At 35.1% G+C, this 23,573-nt stretch overlaps 1 protein-coding gene across 2 annotated transcripts in view; it reads right to left on the bottom strand.

Moving 5' to 3' along the window:
* The window catches only part of LOC149775279 (TRAF-type zinc finger domain-containing protein 1-like), a 68,265-nt gene that overhangs the window by 8,870 nt on the left and 35,822 nt on the right, over positions 1 to 23,573 (bottom strand). For both annotated transcript variants that reach the window (XR_016416596.1, XM_089944179.1), the window contains exons 9-10: positions 16,561 to 16,654; positions 5,711 to 5,834 (exon numbers count right to left, since the gene is read on the bottom strand). Coding sequence is in view for 1 of the 2 variants with exons in the window: in XM_089944179.1 (XP_089800305.1) it covers positions 5,711 to 5,834; positions 16,561 to 16,654 (218 nt within the window). In the remaining variant the exon portion in view is untranslated. The remainder of the gene's footprint in view (positions 1 to 5,710; positions 5,835 to 16,560; positions 16,655 to 23,573) is intronic.

Genomic DNA, 23,573 nt, shown 5'->3' with positions numbered 1-23,573 from the left:
TATTCCTGGAATTCAATTTTCATGTTATTCATGGGTATCAATTTTCATGGTATTCATGGGTATCAGTTTTCATGTTATTCATGGGTATCAATTTTCATGGTATTCATGGGTATCAATTTTCATGGTATTCATGGGTATCAATTTTTCATGGTATTCATGGGTATCAATTTTTCATGTTATTCATGGGTATCAATTTTCATGTTATTCATGGGTATCAATTTTCATGGTATTCATGGGTATCAGTTTTCATGGTATTCATGGGTATCAGTTTTCATGTTATTCATGGGTATCAATTTTTATGGTATTCATGGGTATAAATTTTCATGGTATTCATGGGTATCAATTTTCCTAGTATTCATGGGTATCAATTTTCATGGTATTCATGGGTATAAATTTTCATGGTATTCATGGGTATCAATTTTTCATGGTATTCATGGGTATCAATTTTTCATGGTATTCATGGGTATCAATTTTCATGGTATTCATGGGTATCAATTTTCATGGTATTCATGGGTATCAATTTTCATGGTATTCATGGGTATCAGTTTTCATGTTATTCATGGGTATCAATTTTCATGGTATTCATGGGTAAGCTAGACAACAAAGTGAACAACACAATGAAATATATTCCAAGCTGATACTGAAAGTGTCCCTCCATTGCCATATTCAGTTGAAAAGCATTTGTGCCTCTTTCAATACAAGCAGTATTTATAGTGCTGAGAAATATGTAGCATAATACATTTACAGAAGATGACAAACAATGGAAATTTACTGAATACAATTTATTTGCATGCCAAATTTCAAAATTTACTGAATATAATTTGTTTGCATGCAATATTTCATAAACAGAGATTAATGCAATTACTACGTCTGATACTCTAGTAATAAATTGAGTGCATTATATATTACTCCCCAAAACTTTATGCAATCCAAATTAGGAAACATCTGAGAAATGTTACTGTGATGGGATTAAAGAAAATCAAATATCAGAATTAGAACCCTTCCCAGCACACATACTTGAAAATTATGTTAGTCTCTATTAATCCAATAATATATGCAACATACTGTATTGTTCATAAAGCACTGTATTATCTCTTACTAAATCTTGTTTCATACTGAACATTATATATATATATATATATATATATATATATATATATATATATATATATGAAAGCAATCATGCTGTCTGATTTAAATCAGTTGCTTGTGGAAAAATTAAAATGTTTCCACTGCATATTTTACATTTGCTGATCTTAGTACTATTCACAATTCCAATACATAAAAAAATGCCTACAATATTTAAAAAAAAGGATGTGCCCCTCCTTCCAAACAGATTGCAAAAATATTCTTTGATTTACAGAAAGATGCTAATATATCTGTTTCATTATTTTTTTAATAAAAAATTATCTTGTGGCAAAAGAAAATGAAAATATCCCAAGCTTGACAGAAAATTCATGGCTCCCCCCAACCTCACAATTAAATGACCAGTGCCTAACTAAGTGCTGAATGAGCCATCAGCGCAGCAGTTCCATTTTCTCAAAGTCCATTTTAATTATTTCCTTCCAAAGTGACATTTTGTTATGTGTGGCGTTAATCCACCTTGCTCTGAGTGAATTGGCTGAAGGAATACATCTTCACGTCAATTGAGACCTTATCTGGGAATACATCTCCACTGTGGTTACATTCATTTCATCCAGAAATAGCCTGGGCCATGACACAAAAATCTGGGAGTTGCATTTTTCTGGTACAAGCAACTGTATGATGATGGTTTTCCTTAACTGAGACAGCAGCATCTACCTGCTATGTGCTTTGAAAAAATTAAACACCCTTACCACCTATAAAATTTTCCACTTTTTAACTACTGTCTAACCAGCACTATCGTTGGGAAGCAAAACAAAGTTTTGAAAGAACTGTTTATATATTGAAATGATAAAAGTTTTGTCTCAAAGAGGCTTATTTTGCTGTCATTGACTTTGTTTAAAAGAATGGCCTGGTTTGTTGTTATTGGTTTTGTCTCAGAAAGGCCTAGTTTGTTGTCATTAGCTTTATTTCAAAAAGATCTAATTTGCTGTCACAGACTTTGTTTCAAAAAGGCCTGGTTTGCTGTCAATGGCTTTGGTTTAGGGCCTAACCTCTAAATGTTGACAGTCTACATATGGACAGCAATCTTAAAGAAGACTGAAAAGCTACCTGCTGTCTTTGGCATGTTTTAGACTACTCCAGTGGCCTAAGTGGTTAGAGGTCATGGGTTTGAACCCTGGCCAAGTCATACAAAGACTTACAAAAATGGTACTAACACCTGCCAAGTGCTCAGCATTAGGTGGTTAGTTTTAGGACTGGTCGGCCTGGTGTCAGAATACTGTGACTGGGTGGGACATAATGCCACATGTCTGTGGCACAATGCCCCAGTGTAGGACATCACTATAAACTGCCATGCTGCAGATATCATAGTGATATGACTGAAATTTTTTTAAAGCTACATTAAAAATCCAAATCAAACACACACTTTGGGATGTTTCAGCAAAACATACATGGGGCCTAAGGAAAGCACATTAAATGTGGTGTGGACACAGCTACTATTTAGAATTTTGTATAATTTTCATATGAACTTAATGTGTAATATGAGTATCTTGGCATATATTTTTAACAAGAATCCCTTAAAATGTCTGACAAAGTACTATGTTGTTGTTGTTTTTGCTGTTATAGGGTTTAAGGCCATTTTTAGCACAAGATAGGCTATACATGGCAGCCAGTATAAATGGTGCAGGAAGAACCAGAGAAAACCCCGGAAAGAACCACTGACCACCAAGAAGCTACTGGAAAGCTTTCTCATGTACCCACACTGGCTGACCCCGATACTTGAACCCATGTGGACAGAGGTGCGATGGCATTGATCTATAATGGTGAGTGCTTTAGATCACACAGCCACTCAAGGCCCCTAAAGTACTATGAAAAGTACTGTGTAACAATATATTTCAGGAATACAAAATGAGATCCTTTCTTCCTTTTAAATGTAGAGTGTTAAAAACCATCTCTGACAGCCTTCAGCAATAATAACAAAATTCTCAAATTAGCTTTCATTTAAGACTGATATCATATGAAGTCTACCGGTGAAACTCTATGCTGATATTGCCAATAACATTATGTTAAGATATGACGCTCCATTCAGTAGGAGTAGCAGTAACAAGAATTTCAAGATGGCTGCTGTGGTGTCCATACTGGATGTCAGATTGGTACTATTTAAGACCAACTGGACATCATTATGAAATCTTTTGTTGAAAAACCTCACCTCAGTATGAGTGTTCAAGAAGAGTCATGATAACAAGATTTTTCAAAGATGGATGCCCATCCAAGTAGGAGAAGTTATAATATTTTCAAGAAGGCTGTAATGGTGGCCATACTGGATGTGAGTTCAGTATCATTTTACACTAGACAACATAAGATGTCTTTGAGAGTAACCCCATGCTGATATGACCATGAATTAATGGATATGACCATGAATGAATTGATATGACCAGAAGTAGTTATAACAAGATTTTTAAGATGACACTATAGTGACCATACTGAACATCAGACTGATACAATTTTCATTTAAGGTGAACAAGACATAAGAACAAGTTTAGTTGACAAGGGGATTTACAAGATCGCTGCCATTGTGGCCATATTGGACATTAGGACATCAGATTGGCACCATTTTAATTTGGGATAAACTAGGCACCGTAATAAGTCTTTTAATATAAAAAAAAACCATGTTGATATGTCTATCTGTAAAGGAAGAGTAGTGACATAAAGATTTTCAAGATGGCCACTATGACTGCCATACTTGACATCAGACTGGCACCATTTCAGTTTAACACATTAACCCCTGGTGACAAGTTTAAGTGGCAGGAGGTAGTAGCCTAATGCCGAGCTCTGTAGCATCAAGGTTATGTAAGATACACTAAAGTGGGTGGTATAATAGAAAGGTAGACAGATATAGCTCTACAATGATACCAAATAATCTGGAATTTCTAGTTGCACTACAAAATACAGAGGGAACAACCTCAATTTTTGGACCCAATTTTTTTCTACAAAAAATTTTGCCAGTGGTCAGGATCCGATTTTGTGTCAGGATTTTAGACTTTTTGGTCTCAGATCTAAGGCAAACCAGTATGAACTGTAAACAGACAGATGAACCTTTGCAAAAAGTAGAATAAGATGAGCATTTGGAATAAAAACTGGTCTCTATATGAAAATAATGGGTCTGTTAAGCAAAAAAAACTAAAATAACTCCAACTTTTACCCTTCTGCTCATGCACAAGTCAAATAATAATAATAATAATAATAATAATGAGGACTTTGTATAGCGCCTAATCTTTAGAAGCTCTAAGCGCTTTACAACATTAGACAACACCTATAAGATAAAAAACATATAATGATATGATTACAAAAACAAACACCATGAAATTAGAAAACATTAAAAAACATGCTGAGAATATTTAAGGTCTTTAAGTTTGTTCTTGCAGTTGAAATAAGTGAGTTTTGAGAGCCCTTTTGAATGTGATCACTGTGTCTTTGTGTCTAAGTTCAGTGGGCAATTCATTCCACATTGCTGGGCCCTGGTATGCAAAAGAACGCTGTCCATATGACTTTGTTTTCATAGTGGGAATAATGAGTATATGATTGTCAGAAGAGGAGTGTAAGTATCTTGCTGGTGTGTACAAATGGGTGAGGTCTGATAGGTACATTGGACTAGTATGTTATTGGAAGATCACCTGGAAGTTGGTGTTTTCAGATGCATTCAGAAATAGCTTTCAAAATTTGTTCCCTACTCAAATTTCAGTCAAAAACGACAAAAACCTCCAGGGGTAATGTGTTAAGACCAACTAGACCTGTGCTGGTCATAACAGATAAGTTTGTGTATTTTGGGATTTTTAATATAGCTTTAACAATTTAAGTCATATTAGTCATTTAGTCATATTAGATGCCTGACCAGCATAATATTCATTTAGGCCCAACAAGACTATGGAATAAATGCAAGTTTAAAGTTTCAAGGCAATCATCCAAGTAGTTCATGCACAAACTTGTACTAAAGGGGAGACAGAAGGTGGTGGTCAGATTCGATGTCCACCTTTTTTATTCAGAACGAACTAGACCATAGTATGTTTGTGTAAAGTTTCGAGACAATTTTACAAATTTATGAGAAAGAAAACAATGATTACAAACTTGTGTTAATGGACTGATAGATGATGGTCAACAGTCTAAAGACCATACCATAAGCTCTTCTGGTCTATGACCAGTAGAGCTAAAAACCTGTTTAAATGGAACAACCTTTAATACAAGTAGTTAAAATAAGCTAGAAGATGTGTGCAAAGGTTGTTGGCATCATGTTGGATTTAGATCTCAGAATTCATATTAAATAATATCTATGAATAATTTAGCTAATTACTACAGTAGGCATTAAGCATGTCTGTCTTTATTATCTTTTCTAAGACAGAGTCATTGTCACTCAATAGTACTCATGTTTTGGGGCTGAGCTTTTTGTTTTTTAGTTTTCTTCCCAAATGGCTCTTAGCACCATTGATAGAACTTGCAATGGTTTGTGGTTGCATATCTAAACTTAGTGATCTCCTTGATACAAAAGAATGAACAGTTATATCATCAACATCAAATGAATACAATTAAAAGCAACTCTTTTGACTTATATATCTATATCTTATATATCTACCTTGTTTGTCTGAGCTGCCAGACTTCCATTGTAGGTGAACACATTATTCACTCTGGTTCGTTGTGGTCTAGAATTGGAATCCTCACCATCATCATCATGCTGTGTTCCAGAGGTTCTGCTGGTCCTAGACAATACAGAAAAAAAACTTGATTACACTGCTGACTTGGGCAGGCATGAAAAATGAATATTTTTGCTTACAAGTTATGATTTGATTGGTAGACATGTTTTATACAATTTTAGTGTATTAAGTGAAATTAAGAAATTACAATATCTCTAAAGTAACTTGTTTTCCTTATTATAATTAGAGTTTGAAAGGTATGGGGATTATGATTCTAAATGTAATACAATGAAGCTATTACAGATAGCTTTCATGGAACCAGGACATTTTTATAATTAAAGAACAGGTTTCATATTCACAAAATTCATCAACCCTAGTGCAATCTCAAACTCAAATATTGTTTTCTTGGATATTTATGTACAGTACATACACAATTAAAAGTCTAATTGCAAAAAGAAGAGAGACTCTGACCTACCATCACATAAAGTGCTGGCAGATCAGGGTCTATGTTGTTTGTTCTACTGATTACCCTGCCCTGACTGGTTTATTCATTAAGTTTACATACAATAACCCTCTATATTTAGCAACATTTTTCAGGTAAAATTAAACTTTAAAATCTCTTTCATATAAATAAATAAATTCACTTCAAATATATAGTATTGAGTTTGTGTGTACATTCCAGTGTAGGTATTTAGTGAATATCGAGCCAGGTGTTCACAACATAATGGTGTCTTTGACATCATTCAGTTTACACTAGCAGACCCTTCATTTATCACAACTCCCTGGAAGACAAGAAAAATGTTGGGATAATGTGAAGTTGGGTAGTTCCAGTTCAGGTAGAGGCACATACCTGTAGTTTGGAAAAAGCAACATTATGGGGAAGCAAAGTTTGGATAAATGATGTTTCATTCTACAACATACAAGTTTGTATATACCATACTCATGGAAGCCATCATTTACAAACATTAATAATCTTGTATGCACTCATTTTCACAATATCTCCAGTTATTTATAATAAATGACTACAGTCTGTCTCAACATGGTCAGGTTGTGCATTATTCAGTTTTCTGAAAAATTACTTCACCAAATGCAAATATGGAAACCACAAGGAAACTAAATTGTATCTTTGCAAGAAAATGTATTTTTAATTTCAGTCTTAAGCCGAATATATAATACACAATGGAAAACAAAAATTCTTCTACCAATGGGCACCATCTTTACAAGTCACTGTGGGTTACTTTCTGCAAAGCATTATGGGTATGACTGGGATTAGGTCATCATTTGAAAGCTGTTTCACTGATGTAAGGTATAAGCTAGTAAGCTAGTAAATTATAACTTCTGCAGTTTTACCCACAATGCCTTGAAGACAATTACAGATTGCCAGAATGAGGCTAACTGAGAAACTGCATAAGTTATGGATACAATTAACTCAGCACAGCACTGTTGTGTGCTTAGTGGTATGTCAGATTCATGATATGATCTAACACTTCATTTTCATTTGATTCCAAAGAATCCTACATTGAAAAAGCAATGGATAACAAAGATAAGAAGAGATGGCCAACTCTTTCAAGTGAGTATTATAAATTATATCCATTTGTTACTCATGTTTAAGTGAAGTTTTGCACTTTAATATTTGTTTTCAAAATATGAAGTAATGTTTTTTTATATTTCATTTTATTTAAAATTTCCAGCTGTCTTTTACTATTTTTCAGTACATAAAAGTTCTTTATTTCAAAGACTTGCTCTCTTTTACTGAAATTCAGTTACTACTTAATAGTAACATTTTTATTAGTAAAAGCCTGAAATATTTCTTCTTAGTATTGTGTATTTGTCCTTTTATGCAACATATTTTGTTTATTTGAACTGACTAGGTTACAAAGTCAACAGTCATGTGTTCAAAACATTTTACAAGGGATGATTGCAAGTATTGGACATCAGCACAAAAAAGACTATGCCCTGAAGCAGTGCCATCAAAATTTGATTGGAGCAGTGAAAAATACCCAGGCAACCCTTACTAGGAAAAGTATTTGCTTCTGAAGAATCGATTACAGTTTCAAGGAGTTAATTAAGAATATGTTTTGTGAAATGAGAAGGAAATTAAAAAAAGAAAATATTTTTTTCAGATGCTGTTAGACAATGAATTTATTACAACAGTCATTGATATTATAATAAACAAAACTTGAATGCAACATTTTAATGAAATAGTTCTTTAAAAACCACAGTGTAGAAAGGTAATTTAAAAGAGGTTTTATTACATCATTAGTAATTGTAGATACAGCAGATTCCTGAAAAATGGGTGAAATATTTTAGTGTTTATAATGACATAAAACTGTTGGATTATACAAGGATGCTTTTTTCATTTAACAGAATGGATAATGAAGTAACTGGGACAGATCTGTTTGCTGACACAGAAGCCAAATCCATTAATGACAATCAAGAACAATCCTTATATCAGCAAAGGATAGAAGAGTAGGAGGAGAAACTTCGGCATAAATTGGAAGCATGTGAAAGACTGAAAAACCAGTTGCAAATAGAACATTTCGACTTAAATAGGTTTTCAAGTGACAAGTCTCATATTATTCTATACAGGTTTTGCCTTGTTAAAGACTGAAAAACCAGTTGCAAATAGAACATTTCGACTTAAATAGGTTTTCAAGTGACAAGTCTCATATTATTCTATACAGGTTTTGCCTTGTTAAAGATAGTAATTGAAATAAATGTAATCAACCTTATATTTTACTTGCTGCCAAACAGCTTGGTTGAAATATATTGTTTCTATACGCTGGTCATTTTGACACCAAATCAAACAACCCAACCACTGTAATCCTGTAACTGCAAGCTGTGTCAAAATATGGTACTAGTACTTGTGATATTTGTTCACATTCAGAACTCCATTTTGATCATTTGCCAGATATGAGAGCTCTAGGACAGTCCTGACTGGAGGACACTTAATTTCTAATAAACCAAAAGATGGGTTAGTTTTGGGATTGTATACTTTTCTGTCTGGACTTGCAGCAAACCAAGGACATCAAAAATTTACAATCACTCTGCAAGGATAGAGGTTAACATGGGTTTTGTTGGGTAATGGATGGGTTTTTGCTGCTTCAGGTTCTGTTGCCAACCCTTGGATCATAGCTACAGATGTAACATTTCTTGCTGATTTTAATCTTCTAGCTAAGATGGTGGGATCCTTGTGGCATCTGTAAATCTCTCCTACTCTTGATGCTGTAATTCTATTTCTTCTGATCCTGTGCCACAATGAACTCTGGCTTTGGAGTATTATTTTATATTCAAAATTTTTTATTTTGCCCATGGTCATATTTAAACCCTCCAACTGTATACTTTGAGGATTTTTTATTGCTATCTGAAGATGATTTGTCACGTAATTAGAGCAGAGCAGGTCTGGAAATGATGTGTCATCATACATAATTATAATACAGTGAGTCTCTGGCTTTTGTTGGTAGCTTAGGACAGAACTACGAGGTACTAAACCAAATTTTGTTTGTGCCGATGTGGCGGAAGGTAATTTCAATGCTGGTAAGATGAACATGGAACTGTCAGCATTTTTTAGGATGAATATATTGTGTTCCGAGTCCACATTATCCCCAGGAATAGGGTTGTATAGTGTAGATTTTATCCCATGAGGTGTCTGTTGTATTAGCATATCCTCTTATTTCAATATTTGGTACTGCTTTTCCTTTAAGTTTTTTCCCCCTCTTGGAGCATGCCAGGTTTGAGGCTGGAATGTTTGTGCTATATCTTCTAGAAGTGCCCTTTGTCCCAGCAGTTTGTATTTGGCTAGCTGATAGAGTTGACCAACAATATGTCCACATGATCCTGTTAGTTCTATAGGGCAATTGCAGAATGCAGATGTTGATGTAACCTTCGATATTTCTTTAAATATGACCTGCAATGATTAAAATGTAACCATATGAAACATCTATTTTTAGATTTATTTTTCCTGTTACAAAATAAGCTTGAAAATTTTATGATTCAAGCAATATGCATAATCATACAAATTACTGTAATCTGATGTTGTGTTTCATTTTCTTCTGAGATCTATAACACTTGCCCGTCACCTCAGATCCATTATTGAAGGTCTCACTAATAATAATCATAACAATAGCTACTCTACTCTCATTTTGCCTGTAACACTTTGATTTGAATTTTTTTACAATGTATTATGGTAAATTTGGTACCACAAAACTGAGAACTGTTTTACATGTAAAGTTATCAATGCCATACATATTCTAGCCTTGATATTGCTTGGAGATCTGAAACTTGATCAAGTTATTTTGATTACACTGGTCAACAGTGAAATCATTACTGACTTGAAAAGGCCCTAATCTGTAGTATTTTGGTGTGCCGAACACGAATATAACCGTGAAAAATTTGTATTGGCTCTCGTTTTGAAGATATTCATATACCTCATTTTCTATGTTTCACTGTGTAAATTTCTCCAGTAGGACTGCAGCAACATCCGGAATAATGATGTAACATTGCATAATACCATCATGCTCACATCATCCACAGTTGATTGCATCATTTTCTGATGCAATGCAATACTAATGCCATGCGGCTGCTGAAGTAAGTTGACGTCAGCAGTGTACTATACATGTGTAGGCCTATTATACTAATGCCAGGCGGCTGCTGAAGCTGACGTAAGCAGTGTACTATATAAAGCCCAATCAGATAGGTTCAGCATTTAAAATATTTTAGACGTTGTGCGAGACAGTTCAAGCTACTGTTACATAAAACTTATTATTTTATCCATTTACGTACAATAAAGAACAGTAATGCCTCGAAAGTGTGTTAATACCGCGGACAATTTTTGCTATATTTGTGGGGAAGTGACATTTGCCAACCAGAAGAAAAGTATCAATTCTCAAGTGAAGAAGGCATATCATCTTTACTTCGGATGCAAGGTTGGTGACCAAGACAAGCCTTGGGCTCCGCATATATGCTGTGCTACATGTACAACACAGCTTTCACAGTGGTTGAATTGCAAAAGGTCATCAATGCCGTTTGCAGTCCCAATGGTGTGGAGAGAGCCAAGCAACCACCTAAATGACTGTTACTTCTGCTTGGTTCCTCCTCTTTCCGGCGGAATAACGAAGCGAAAGAAGTCGAGAATAGTCTACCCAAACATTCCGTCTGCATTGAGACCAGTTCCACATGGTGAGGGACTTCCTATTCCATAACCTCCAGCAGAATATTCTCTTGATTCATCTGACGAAGACAAAGGTGAGTCGACCTGTTCTTCTCCTGGTCCATCAGCATGCAGTGATCCAGATTTTCACTGTGGTGCATCATCAACCCCACACAGAATAACACAGGAAGAACTAAATGACCTGATTCGTGATTTGGACTTATCAAAGAACAAGGCAGAATTGCTAGGATCAAGACTCCAACAATGGAATCTTCTAGAAGAAGATGTCACAATTACTGCATATCGAAAGCGCCACCAGCAATTGGAGCCTTTCTTCAGAAAGGAAAGTAATCTGATATTCTGTTCCGATATTGAGGGCCTCATGAATGCTTTAAAAATCACTCATGACCCACAAGAATGGAGACTATTTGTGGACTCTTCGAAACTGAGTCTCAAGGCTGTGCTTTTGCACAATGGAAACATTCTTCCATCTATTCCAGTAGCGTATGCTGTCCACATGAAAGAGACATACGATAACTTAAGGCAGCTACTGAATTCCATTGAGTATAACAAGTACAGCTGGCACCTCTGTGGTGATTTGAAGGTAGTTGCCCTTTTAATGGGACTGCAGCAAGGATATACAAAATACATGTGTTTCTTATGCGAGTGGGATAGCCGAGCAAGGGAAATGCACTACATGAGGAAGGAATGGACTCACAGGCAGAATGTAGCCATTGGAGAGAAGAATATCCAACACCCAGCTCTGGTTGAGGCTCAGAAAATCTTGCTACCACCCCTTCACATCAAACTAGGTTTGATGAAGAACTTCGTGAAAGCCATTGACCGGACTTTGCCAGCATTCCGATACCTGCATGAAAAATTCCCTCGACTCAGCGAAGCAAAGATTAAAGAGGGAGTTTTTGTGGGTCCTCAGATTCGAGAGCTTTTCAAAGATGACCGGTTCAACAACTTGCTGGAAGGTGACGCGAAACAAGCATGGAATGCTTTTCGCCTAGTTTCTACAAACTTCCTCGGAAATGTTAGGGCAGAAAACTATAAGGAACTAGTAGAAGACATGTTGATGAAGTATAAGAAACTTGGCTGCAATATGTCTCTAAAGATTCACTTCCTTCATTCCCATTTGGATTTCTTTCCTAGCAACTGTGGTATTGTTAGTGATGAACACGGCGAACGTTTTCATCAAGATATCGCAACAATGGAACAAAGATACCAGGGAAAATGGTCCACTACAATGCTGGCTGACTACTGCTGGACACTCCTCAGAGATGCTCCCGAACGTACAAGAGACAGGCGAAGAAATCTAAGATGTAGTCAATGACTTGATTTTTTATAGGTAGGCTATTACAGTTGACCTTTTACTATTGGAATGCATTTCGTTATGTAAACATTAATTTCTTGCAGATTACAAAAAAACTAGAGCCAATTTTGCAATTTGACTGTCATATTCGTGTTCAGCACATAAAAATTGATAAGAATTGACTAATTTTATTTCAGTAACATGACTTTTGTAAAAATTTGTTGTCCAGTGTTATTGTAAACTGGCAATAATCTTTGGGAAAATGATACCTTATGGAGAGATATAATCTTGGACAGACTGGTCAGGATATAAACTGATGTAGGAAATCTCCCATTTTGTTTAGGGGATGAGTGCTAATAGCTTTAACAGAGGGAAAGAAAAGGAGTGCAAAGCAAATGTATCGGTGAAACAATTATTTCCAACACAGTGTGGATGATAAGGAAAACAACACTTACCTCTTAGATCTTGGATGCATCCTTCACTGAAATACCTGAATCCCTTGTTCATGGATTTATCACCAGATGACTTCTTATTTACCTTCATATAAGCTTGCTTCAACAAATAAAAAGGTAAGTGGCGGCAAAAAATCTAATTCCTTGTCACTGTAAGAAGTAGCCAATATATCACTATAGACAGCTATGTTCAGTTAGCCTCACTTTGAGTCAGTCATTAATATTCATGAGAAAATATTAAGAGGGGTCTTTTGTTCTTCTAAATGAAATTGAAATTGATTTATTTACTAAAATTAATTTGGCTGTTGTGCTGTCGGGTATTATAATAATAATATTGAATTTAGTTCAGCACATTTTTTCCAGACAACTGAAAGGGAATATCTACTTGAAGAAATAAAATTACTATTTTGTTAGAACAATGGCTTGGAAGCAGCAGAATTTAAACTTAAGTATAGAATCCAGTGATATGACTGGTAAAATGTAAGTCCAACTTAAAATTTATCAATGAAATAGCTTAAGCTAAGACTAAATTTAAGATTTATTGTTAATCTGAGGTTGCTAAGACAAACTGTTGGATAAAAGAGTTTCAATTCTGAATAAATATAAAAATATCAAGTGAAATCTGGAAATCTATAACATTCAAGGGACCAATGCAGACAGTTTTTCCAAGTATAAAGGTTAAATACATCATAGTTTAAAAAAAAAAAGATTTGTTAGGCTGCACTTGGCGTTTTATGTAAAAATGTTCTAGACTGCAAACACCAAAAGTTTCAGTTCATGTAACTACATTTGCATAATCATATACTTTAATTGCTAAATGATATGGAGGAGGTATTGTTGCAGTTTGACATACAGCTAAATGATATGGAGGAGGTACTGTTGCAATTTAATATGCAGCTACTCAAAACATGACCATATGTAGTACTGCAGCCTGTGTACAATTGCCACTAAATATTGCCAGGAATAGATAAACAAGAGTTCATTGAAGAGCCTGGTACTCTACTGTTCAAAAAGAATTCCAGATATTCAAGACAAGAGCTTTCAAACCTCTCTGATATTCTTGAGCAGTCCGATTTTCAAATCTGTCATTGAGACAGCTTTATTGGATGAAAGATTGGCACCATTTTCATTTAGGATAAAAGAGACACCATTAGTAGACTTCTGGTGAAAATTCCATATTGATAAGACCATCACTTCAGGCGAATTAGTGACAAGATTTTCAATATGTTCATTGTGAAAGTCATATTTGAGATCAGATTTTCACTTATGGCCAACCAAATATTAATTATATAATTTTTTATGTGAAACTACATATCAATATGATTTTGTATTTATAAGTAGCAGTAATAACAAGATTTTCAATGGTGGCGTCAGTGGATGTCAGATTGGTGCCATTACCATGTAAAACCAACTTGACATCGCAAGTCACCTGGCATCAAAAAACCACACTGTTATGGTTTTCTGTCTAGGAGGAGCAGCAATATGATTTTCAAGATGGCCTCTGTGCTGGCTATATTGGACTGAAGCAAATTTTTTACTTAAGACCAATTAGATTCTATAAGAAAGTTTTTATTGTAATACTCCCATGCTCATATGACTTTCCATTCAAAAGGTAATAGCAAAAATTTCAAAACAGCTGCTGTGGTGACAAAGCTGGATGTCAGGTTGGCACTTTTTTCACTTAGGGCCAACTAGACATCATAAGAAAGCTTTTAGTAAAAACCTGATGATGTCCAGGTGGAATAATTTTCATTTAGGACCATCTACACACCATAAGAAGTCTTTTGGTGAAAACCCTAGTTCAGTATGAAAATCTGTTTAGGAAGAGAAGTGAAAGTGAAAACAATATTTTTAACATGGCTGCTGTGGCAGAGACATTGGATGTCTGATCAGCACATTTTAATTCTGCACCAACTAGACATCATAAAAAGTCTTTTAGCTAAAACCCTGTTTGATTTGGCACGAAAGTCTTTAAGAATAGTGAAAACATTTTCAAGATGGTGACTGTAGTGGCCAAATTTTATGTTAGAGTGGAAACATTTTCATTTATGATCAATCAGACATTGTAAGATTCATGATGAGAAGGAAACCCGATGATCTTATGCCTTACCATTCATGATGAGAAGGAAACCCCACGATGGTATGCCTTTCCATTCATGATGAGGATTATGGTGAATCCCCATGATGGTATGCCTTTCCATTCATGATGAGAAGTCTTATGGTAAAATGCCATGATGGTATGCCTTTCCATTCATGATGAGAAGGAAACCCCATGATGGTATGCCTTTCCATTCATGATGAGAAGGAAACCCCAAGATGGTATGCCTTTCCATTCATGATGAGAGGGATTAATATTATGGCCATACTGAATTTCTGAGTAGCACCATTTTCGTTATGACTGAAAACAACTTAGAAAGAATGTGTGTGTAAAGTTTCAAGGCAATATTCTGAGTAATTTAGGAGTAGTAATGCATAAATGGACATTGGATGACAGATAAATGGATGACAGACAATTGGCCATCACATAAGCTCTTCTGGTCTATGGCTAGTGGAGCTAAAAACAGACCAATACATCCACAAATGTGCATCAACATTAGATACATCTGTGCCTATGGAATGAAATGCAAATGACCAGGACTTAGTGACAAAAACAAAGAATATACCTTTATATAGTATTTTGATAATTACTGGTCATTTGCAAACACTTCATGGAAAATTACACAGATTTATGACACACCAAACTGGCAAACCTGGATGCAAGTTGCCATATTGTTGTGCCTCTCTTTGATTTTTTTAAATTTCATAAAGATCTTTGTCATCCAAATTAATGAATTCTACTGTGAATCAATTTAAATTCATGGACTACCAATTTACATTGCTTTTGGTGGCAAGCTTAAAGTCATAATGAAATATGTACCAAACATTTACTAAAAACACTCCACTTTCCCATCCATATTTGATGGTAAAGCATCACTAGTTTGTGTGCTTGCTTTAATACCAATGGTATTGATAGCACTGTGAAATATATAACATTGTACATTATGGAAGTTGATGAACAATGGAAATTTACAAATTATGATTTGCGTGCAAAAATCTTGAAAGTGTCATACAATGACTTGGTCAAATGCTACAGTAATAAATTATGCTTGTGTCCATCTTTACTTCCTAAAGATTTATATTCATTTATGATAACTACATTACTCACTTTTACAATCAGTTTGCATGTGTGTGTGTGTGTAAGAGCAATTACAGTGTACGATTCAAATATTGGTAATTTCTTAAATAAACTAAAATGTTTTTATCGCATTGTTAATTCTTATGACCACAAGTACTATTAATTACTATACTAAGCTAATGGAACAAAAGGACACATTTTTATTACTGTATGCATGTCATACATGTAACTAACTCCTGAATAAAGAAACAGCAAACCAGTCCTGCTTTCTCAAAGCCCATTTTCATCATGGCTGTCAAAAGTGTGGTGGTTATACACTTTACATGACTTGCCTTTGGAGTACATGTCTTTAAGCTGATCAAGACATTATTTAAGAGAACATCTCCACTTTCTTCTTGTTCATTTAATTAATCAATATTCTGGGCCATCCAGGTATCTGGCACAGCCAGTAGTATAATGCCATTTTCCAAAAATCAAGACAGCAGTGTCTCCCTATCATCTGCTTTTAAAAAATGCATTCAAAAGTAGCATTGTCTTTAAGATTTCCTGCTTTTTGACCACTGTCTTATATAAGGCAGTGAAAATCAATTCTGAGAAAGCTCTTTATATATGGAAAAGATGGGTTTGGTTTGCTGTCAGATGTAATTCATAGAAGCAATGAAAGAGGAAAAACAATTTCAGTCAAAATGCATGGTTACCTGGATTGTGTGCCTGGAGTTGCTCTGGGCCTATACCTGTCTTGCTCTCTTGTCACATCTCTGGTATTGGCTGTCATGTTGGGATTGCTTGTACCTGCAACCAGTTGAAAATATTCAATCCTAATTCTTACCATAAGTATACTGACCATGATGATCTGTATACATTTTTACACACATTAAAGGATTATGCTGTTGACCAACAGAAAAAATGATAATTTATATGGGTCTGCACTGAATATTTGTTTTGCTGGTATAGAAATATTTGCCAAGAGTTTTAGGTCCAATATTTGTCAATTCATGCTTTCTTTAAAATATTTTTTCATACAGTGGTTTTTAAAATGAAAACCAATTTTGAGGTAAATTATGCTTCTACAGTAATATTTATTCTGTCACTATGTTAGGAACCCTTCAGCAACCTTGTAAATCCAGTCCTCCCAAACAAATACAAAGATGCTAACATTATTTTAATTGTTTTAGCATTGAAAGTGGTATCCTCTCAAATAGAGACTACTGGCTCCTAATCCTACATGTCTTTTATCAATGGAGTGGAAGTGCACACTCTTCCTGGTCGATAACTGATGGAAGGCTTGTGTGTAATCATATTATGATTAGGTAAGTATTATCAAAGAAGCATACTTTAATTCAAAAAATGGTTTCTTCTTTAAATACTCTACCTAATCATATTTCTTTATTTAGCCATGGCTGCTGGCTCCTTATATATGAACTGCAGCTTCTCTGGCTCTGAGAAAATGGGCTCTTTCTGAAGAGTAGTTTTAATAATAGGTTTTTCCTGTTGTTGTTGTTGCTGTTGTAGGGTTTAATGGCATTTCTCAGCACAAGATAGGCTATACATGGCGGCCAGTATAAATGGTGGAGGAAGAAAAAAAACGGAAGGAACCAGCGACCCACAAGAAGATACTGAAAGCTTTCTCACGTACATACATTGGCTGAGCCCAAGACTCAAACCCATGCAGACAGAGGTGAGATGGCAGTGATCCATAACAGTGAGTGCATTAGACCACATGGCAGCTAGGGGCTCCGGGTTATTCCTGTAGTGTGTGCCTTAGTGGGATCCATTCTAATTTTCTGGTCCCATCTGGAAAATGAAGGCAGGGTACTAGGTCAATGGGCATGCCTACTTAGCAGCCTTTTTCCTGATCTCCTCTACATAGCCATGACACATAAGACTCTTCTACATAGCCATGACACATGAGACTCTTCCACATAGCCATAACACATAAGACTCTTCTACATAGCCATGACACATGAGACTCTTCTACATAGCCATAACACGAGACTCTTCTACATAGCCATGAAAAAATGAGACTCTTCTACATAGCCATGACACATGAGACTCTTCCACATAGCCATAACACATAAGACTCTTCTACATAGCCATGACATGAGACTCTTCTACATAGCCATGACACATGAGACTCTTCTACATAGCCATGAAAAAATGAGACTCTTCTACATAGCCATGACACATGAGACTCTAAGACAAAGGCTGGGATTTAAGGGCTGCCTTGTAGTAAAGTTTTCAGCATGAAGGTAGGATAGTGTCTCTCTTTGCAAGGTGGAGGTTGATGAAAACAACTATGGAACTGGAAAAGCAAGCATTGAACTTGTAAGTAGTTCTCAGATGTGTCTCTCATCGATTGTTTTACTCATAGGTCTGGTCTAAGCTGCTCTTATTTACAGAACACCATGACTACAAAAGTTAGGCATGGCATCAATAGTTACGACTATGAAGCAGTTGCTGTGTGTCTTGGAAGGTTTTCTGGTCCAGCTGTATGCCTACCCAGTCAATGTCTCCATTAATGGCTGGGACACCAGTTTGTAATAGGCTGGGATGAAGTTGGATAGGAGTCATCATTGTGTGAAGAATGGCCTATTGATGATGCCTCTAAAAGTAGTGCGAGATGTCAGCAACTCATCCAGTCTGCAATAGTCTGAAGGAAAGCTGGCCTTTTTGTTTTAAAATTATGATGGAAATAGGAGCTCTAGAGGACACTGAGGGAGCAAACATTCATATAAGTTTATGTGAAGAAAAAATATAAGGACAATTCAAGGACAGAACTCAGATTCTTCAAGAGTAACACAGAATCAAGATATAAGCCAAAATTCCTCTAAAATTGATAAAGTAAAAACAAAATAAAAAGACCAAATAAATGTCCTGGAAAGCATGTTGTATTTGCCATAAATTTGGTGAACTACAAGTTATAAAAAATTTACAAAATAAATTTTGCACCTAGTCAGTAGCTCCATTTCCTTAATCAGATCTTTTTGGACAATAAGGTTTACATTTGGGCCATTCATAGAAAGCAAATATTTTAGTACTTTACGTTTCTCTTAGAATAATTACCTGATCGCATTAATGTTAAAAATATAATAAGCCCACTACCTCCTAAATCCAGACCTCCCAAAGATGAAAATTTGTCTTTCTGTCTTTAAATATAGACATTGTGGAGAGGCTGGGAGAGTACAGTGCGACCCCACTATAACGTACCCCACAATAACATGAATTCAGATATAACACAGTCGTGGCATGGCTCACAAAATTTTGTATATTCATTCGCACATAAAAAATATTTTTTGGTCAAAGTATGTGAAATAGTGTATACAAAATTTATTATCATTTTGGGAAAGAGATTGTGTATGAATTCGAATATAATATGATCGTGGCATGGTTCCTGAAATTTTAAATACATGTACATGTATTTTTCTCGCACCAGGAAAAATATTTTTTTTTAAGTATGAGAAATAGTGTGTAAAACATTTTATTTTCATTCTGAGGAAGAGTTAGTGTATGCATTTTAATATAATACAATTGTGGCGTAGTGTCTGAAATTTAGCAATTTTGCCAGGTTCTTGAAGTGTTATGCCAAAATAAACATTATTGGAAATGTTACTTGTTACTGATCCATAAGTAAAGCCAGTAGGTCGTCTTTGTGATTGTCTTCAATTAATTCTGTATACAGTCGTTGCTCAGTCAATAGCCAACATGTGTTTCTTCTTTAACTGCATATACAACCAAGACAATGTGGTGGTTGATAAAAGATTCTCACAATTTAATAAACATCAAAAAACGAAAGCTGCCAACATGTTTTGCTGGGCTTGGCGATGTTATTAGACACAAATAGTCAACCAATAAATAATGTCCATTTTATTAGCTGGAAATTGAAAGGGATTGAAATTGTATATGCGTTCAGCTTAATTTCTTTTATAAAAGTGACTCGTGACCATTGCAGGCCTACTGCACTTAGTTCTCTGGTTTTACATGGGTATGGGGTTTGTTCATAAACTTGTTATAATTTCCTATTTTTCATAAAAATATTTTATTGTCACAGAAAAGCAAGTTCACAAACACAAATTGTTCTCTGCACTTTGTGCAATGATTAGTATAGTAGTTTTCACATGTTTCTTTCGATATTCACAAAATCTTAAGTAAAAGTTATATGCATGCTGAAAGCATGTGTTGATTGTTAAGTATTCTTGCTGTAAATTTGCAATGGATAAATGTACATGGAAACGCATATGAGAAAATTTTAGCAGAATGAAATTTGTACAGACACTGTTCATAGACCCTGGAACATAATGAACCGTACACGTACTTAGTCTTTCTTAACCTAATTTTGCTTTTAATTTTTCCAACTGAATTCAGACACATAATGATGTGTGACAAAATTAATGAATAGTTTAAATATTTATGCAATTTTTGCAATGGAATTACATGTACACCTCTCCCTCAATAATTCGCGCACAATGGGGTCCACAAACATAGACCGCACTATAAGCGTGGCGCAAGTTACCAAGGGACCTCCAAAAATTGAAAAAAGTCACTTTGACATCAAGAAAACTGTGGTGGTGATGGGGGGGGGGGCGGCATTAGGGAACTGGCTGTTTAATGACTGAATCCTCATTTTACAATCACATCGATAATAATTTTTAATAATGCGCTTTTTCTAATGAAGTTGTTCGTTATTCTGTTTAAATAACATTTTTATTCTCAAAATATCCAACATATGAAACATCGTTCCAACTGGTTTGAACAACCATCATGTGTACGCGAAAAATCTGTGTATTACGTCACTGCATTTTGTTTTCTTGATGAGTCTGGTTCCCTTACTGGTATTTAATATTATCTTGCCAAATTGGTAATCCACAATTTGGGAACTAGACTAACTGTTGATACACCACCAAACAAGATTCCTTTTTGTCAAAAACACGCGACTATTATTTCGTGACACGTCTACGTTGAAACTCAATTTTTTATTGTTCAATTTGTACAATGTTAATGTCATAATTTCATTGAAAGTAATAATGAAATTTCTTATCATCCCTGAGGATATCTCTAAATGCCAGTTCAAGAATTCTCTGAAACTCGCTTGCCCACAATGGTCTGTATCTGTGAAATCAAGCTCTTTATTTTACAAAGTATTCATTTCGCTTTGCTGCCTTGTTATCTTTGATCACAGTTATGAAAGAGTCGGTTAATTTAAGGTAGTTTCTGTTACATACATAATAATGTTTATTACAGTGTTCCATTGATCAAATGAAGTGAGTTCACCCAACATATGAGTGAGGCCACTAGATTTTAACTTAGTCCGATTTTTGTGCCTTTTAAATTTTCTTTTATTCCACCTCCTTTTAGAAATTTCAAAAGTCAAAATTAACGTGATAATATAAAGGAGGCCAGCTTTTAATTCAGTGCAACAATACAACAAATACTTCCGCAAGTCAGTTATCAAAACATGGTCGGCACTTAATTAGGTTCTCAGAGAAATGCTTGCGGACACAGCTGTTACAGTAGATTGACGCATTTTACGTTTAATTACAAGAGGACACATTGCACTTATGACGATTACACTTAAAAGGAACTAAAAGATGGAACTAGAACACAAATTTCAATTGATAAAATTTTTATTTAATTTGTATTTATTTATTAAGTACTTCCTCCACTTGGCGTAAGTGACATTTTCATTGATCAATATTTCCTTACATATCATTAATTGCGGTGCGGTATACTAGGAATGTCGTTTAGAAAGAAAATGTAAAAAATTGTATTTTTAAATTTGTTATTTCATAGTGTTGATTAAAATTTCCAGGTCCTATCTACCGTTTTCAATGATAAAACGAGTGATACATCAAAGCTTCCATTACCAATTTTGATCGCGATTTTCTTCAAGTTCAACAAATATGGATATATTTTTGGGGTATTTTCGGGTTTAAAAAATGGGATCCACGCCTGACACCGCGTTATAAGTGGGTTCGCGAGTTATCAGGGCGCATGTTATTGAGGGAGTGGTGTATTATAGATTAATTGCAAACCCCAATGGTACAATATCAGACAGCATGTAAACGCTGTTAATACTCTGTTCATGCTGTATATTAGATGCTGAATTCAGACACAATGATCTGGGACAAAATTACTGAACATTGTAAATCTGTGTGGAATGTGCAGGGCTTGTAGAGATTGCTCTTATTTCATGAGTAGAGATCTTCATCAGATGACTCTGTTCTGGTGATAAGCCAGAGTATGCCATATGTATTACCCAATTCAGTTATGATGAGAGGGTTGCCAGGTTTACAGGGCAAGAGAGAGGCATCCTTAACCATGACTCAGTATGCTTCAGATATATTCTGAGTGCATGTCTTGGATCCTGTTTGAAAGCCTCTTGGATATGTCAATACAGGGGAGAGGACCTATGATAACATTTTTATTGCCCAAGGAGAGCAACCTATTCTTGGTGACAAAACCAGGCTGTGTCATAAGGACTGCAGAGCCATCTGATTGAAACTGAAAGTAGACAGGGTCAACCGAGAGGGCATGTAATTCACTGACTCTGCATGCTGAAGCTAATATATTCAGGAAACAGATTTTCACAGTTTCTCATCCTCAAGATCATATCAGTTAGCTTTCACTGTTTTGCCATTTTCCAATGAATGGATGGCAAGTGACCTCAAATTTTGACCTGTCTTTTGCAAGGAATGTGGTTTTCTTTATTTTCAAGGCAAAGAATAAGGTCAGGAAACCCCTTTGCTGACATAGTATAATTAAGATATTATTATAATCTGACAACTGGTTAAAAATCACAAGATGTAGGCATGTCAACAAATTTGATAAGGTTCATTCCCACAGGCCTCATATATAACCTCAACTGGAACATTGCTTGACCATTTCCATCAGGATGTGAAATAACCTAAGAAGTAGTTGTTGGAATACACATTAACCTGGTGTGTTTGGAGAGCTGCATTTGGCTGAATGCACCACATGCTACGACAGCAAAGGCCAAAGTCATTCTGATTGTGACTTTGTCTCCTTCAGCGATCATATTCTTCCATGTAAATAAAAGTAGTTCAGAATATAGATCTCAATGGCAACAAATTACATCCTAGGTTAATTTCATGACCTGACCGACATTGCTGAGTGACATTCCAATCACATATAACCTCTGCACATATATTTGTAAATTAAGAACCAGTCAAGTCACATTTGAAACTCTATTTGCTTTATATAGTGTGCACCCACAATACAAGGGTTTAACATAATACTTCTTCCACATAAAGAGATTACAGAGACATGTGATATAATTAATAAATATGTGCCAATGTTGAAAATTCAGCAGGACTTGAGCCACACTGATGTTATCGTTTAGTACCAACAAAGGAAATGATGTGTGTTCATGTATATACTTACCTGCAACAAATATTACACTTAAAACAATGCTATCGTAAGTCAATCAAACCATAAAATTCCATGTTCATCTTATATATATATATATATATATATATATATATATATATATATATATATATATATATATATATATATATATATATATATATATATATATATATATATCTCATTTTAAAATGATTTCCCTAACCTTTATATGACATGAGAAATTCATTAAAAAAAATCTTATCTATAATGTGAATTAAAAACTCAACAAAACAAACCATATGTGAGGAACCATTCTGCTGTTAAACCTGGTCTGGGATATACACTG

The sequence above is a fragment of the Sinohyriopsis cumingii genome, chromosome 19 (genome assembly GCF_028554795.1).
Source record: "Sinohyriopsis cumingii isolate HCF-2022 chromosome 19, ASM2855479v2, whole genome shotgun sequence".
Taxonomy (NCBI): domain Eukaryota; kingdom Metazoa; phylum Mollusca; class Bivalvia; order Unionida; family Unionidae; genus Sinohyriopsis; species Sinohyriopsis cumingii.
Note: the sequence above shows the minus strand (reverse complement) of the source record. Positions and strands in the feature narration are given on the sequence as shown.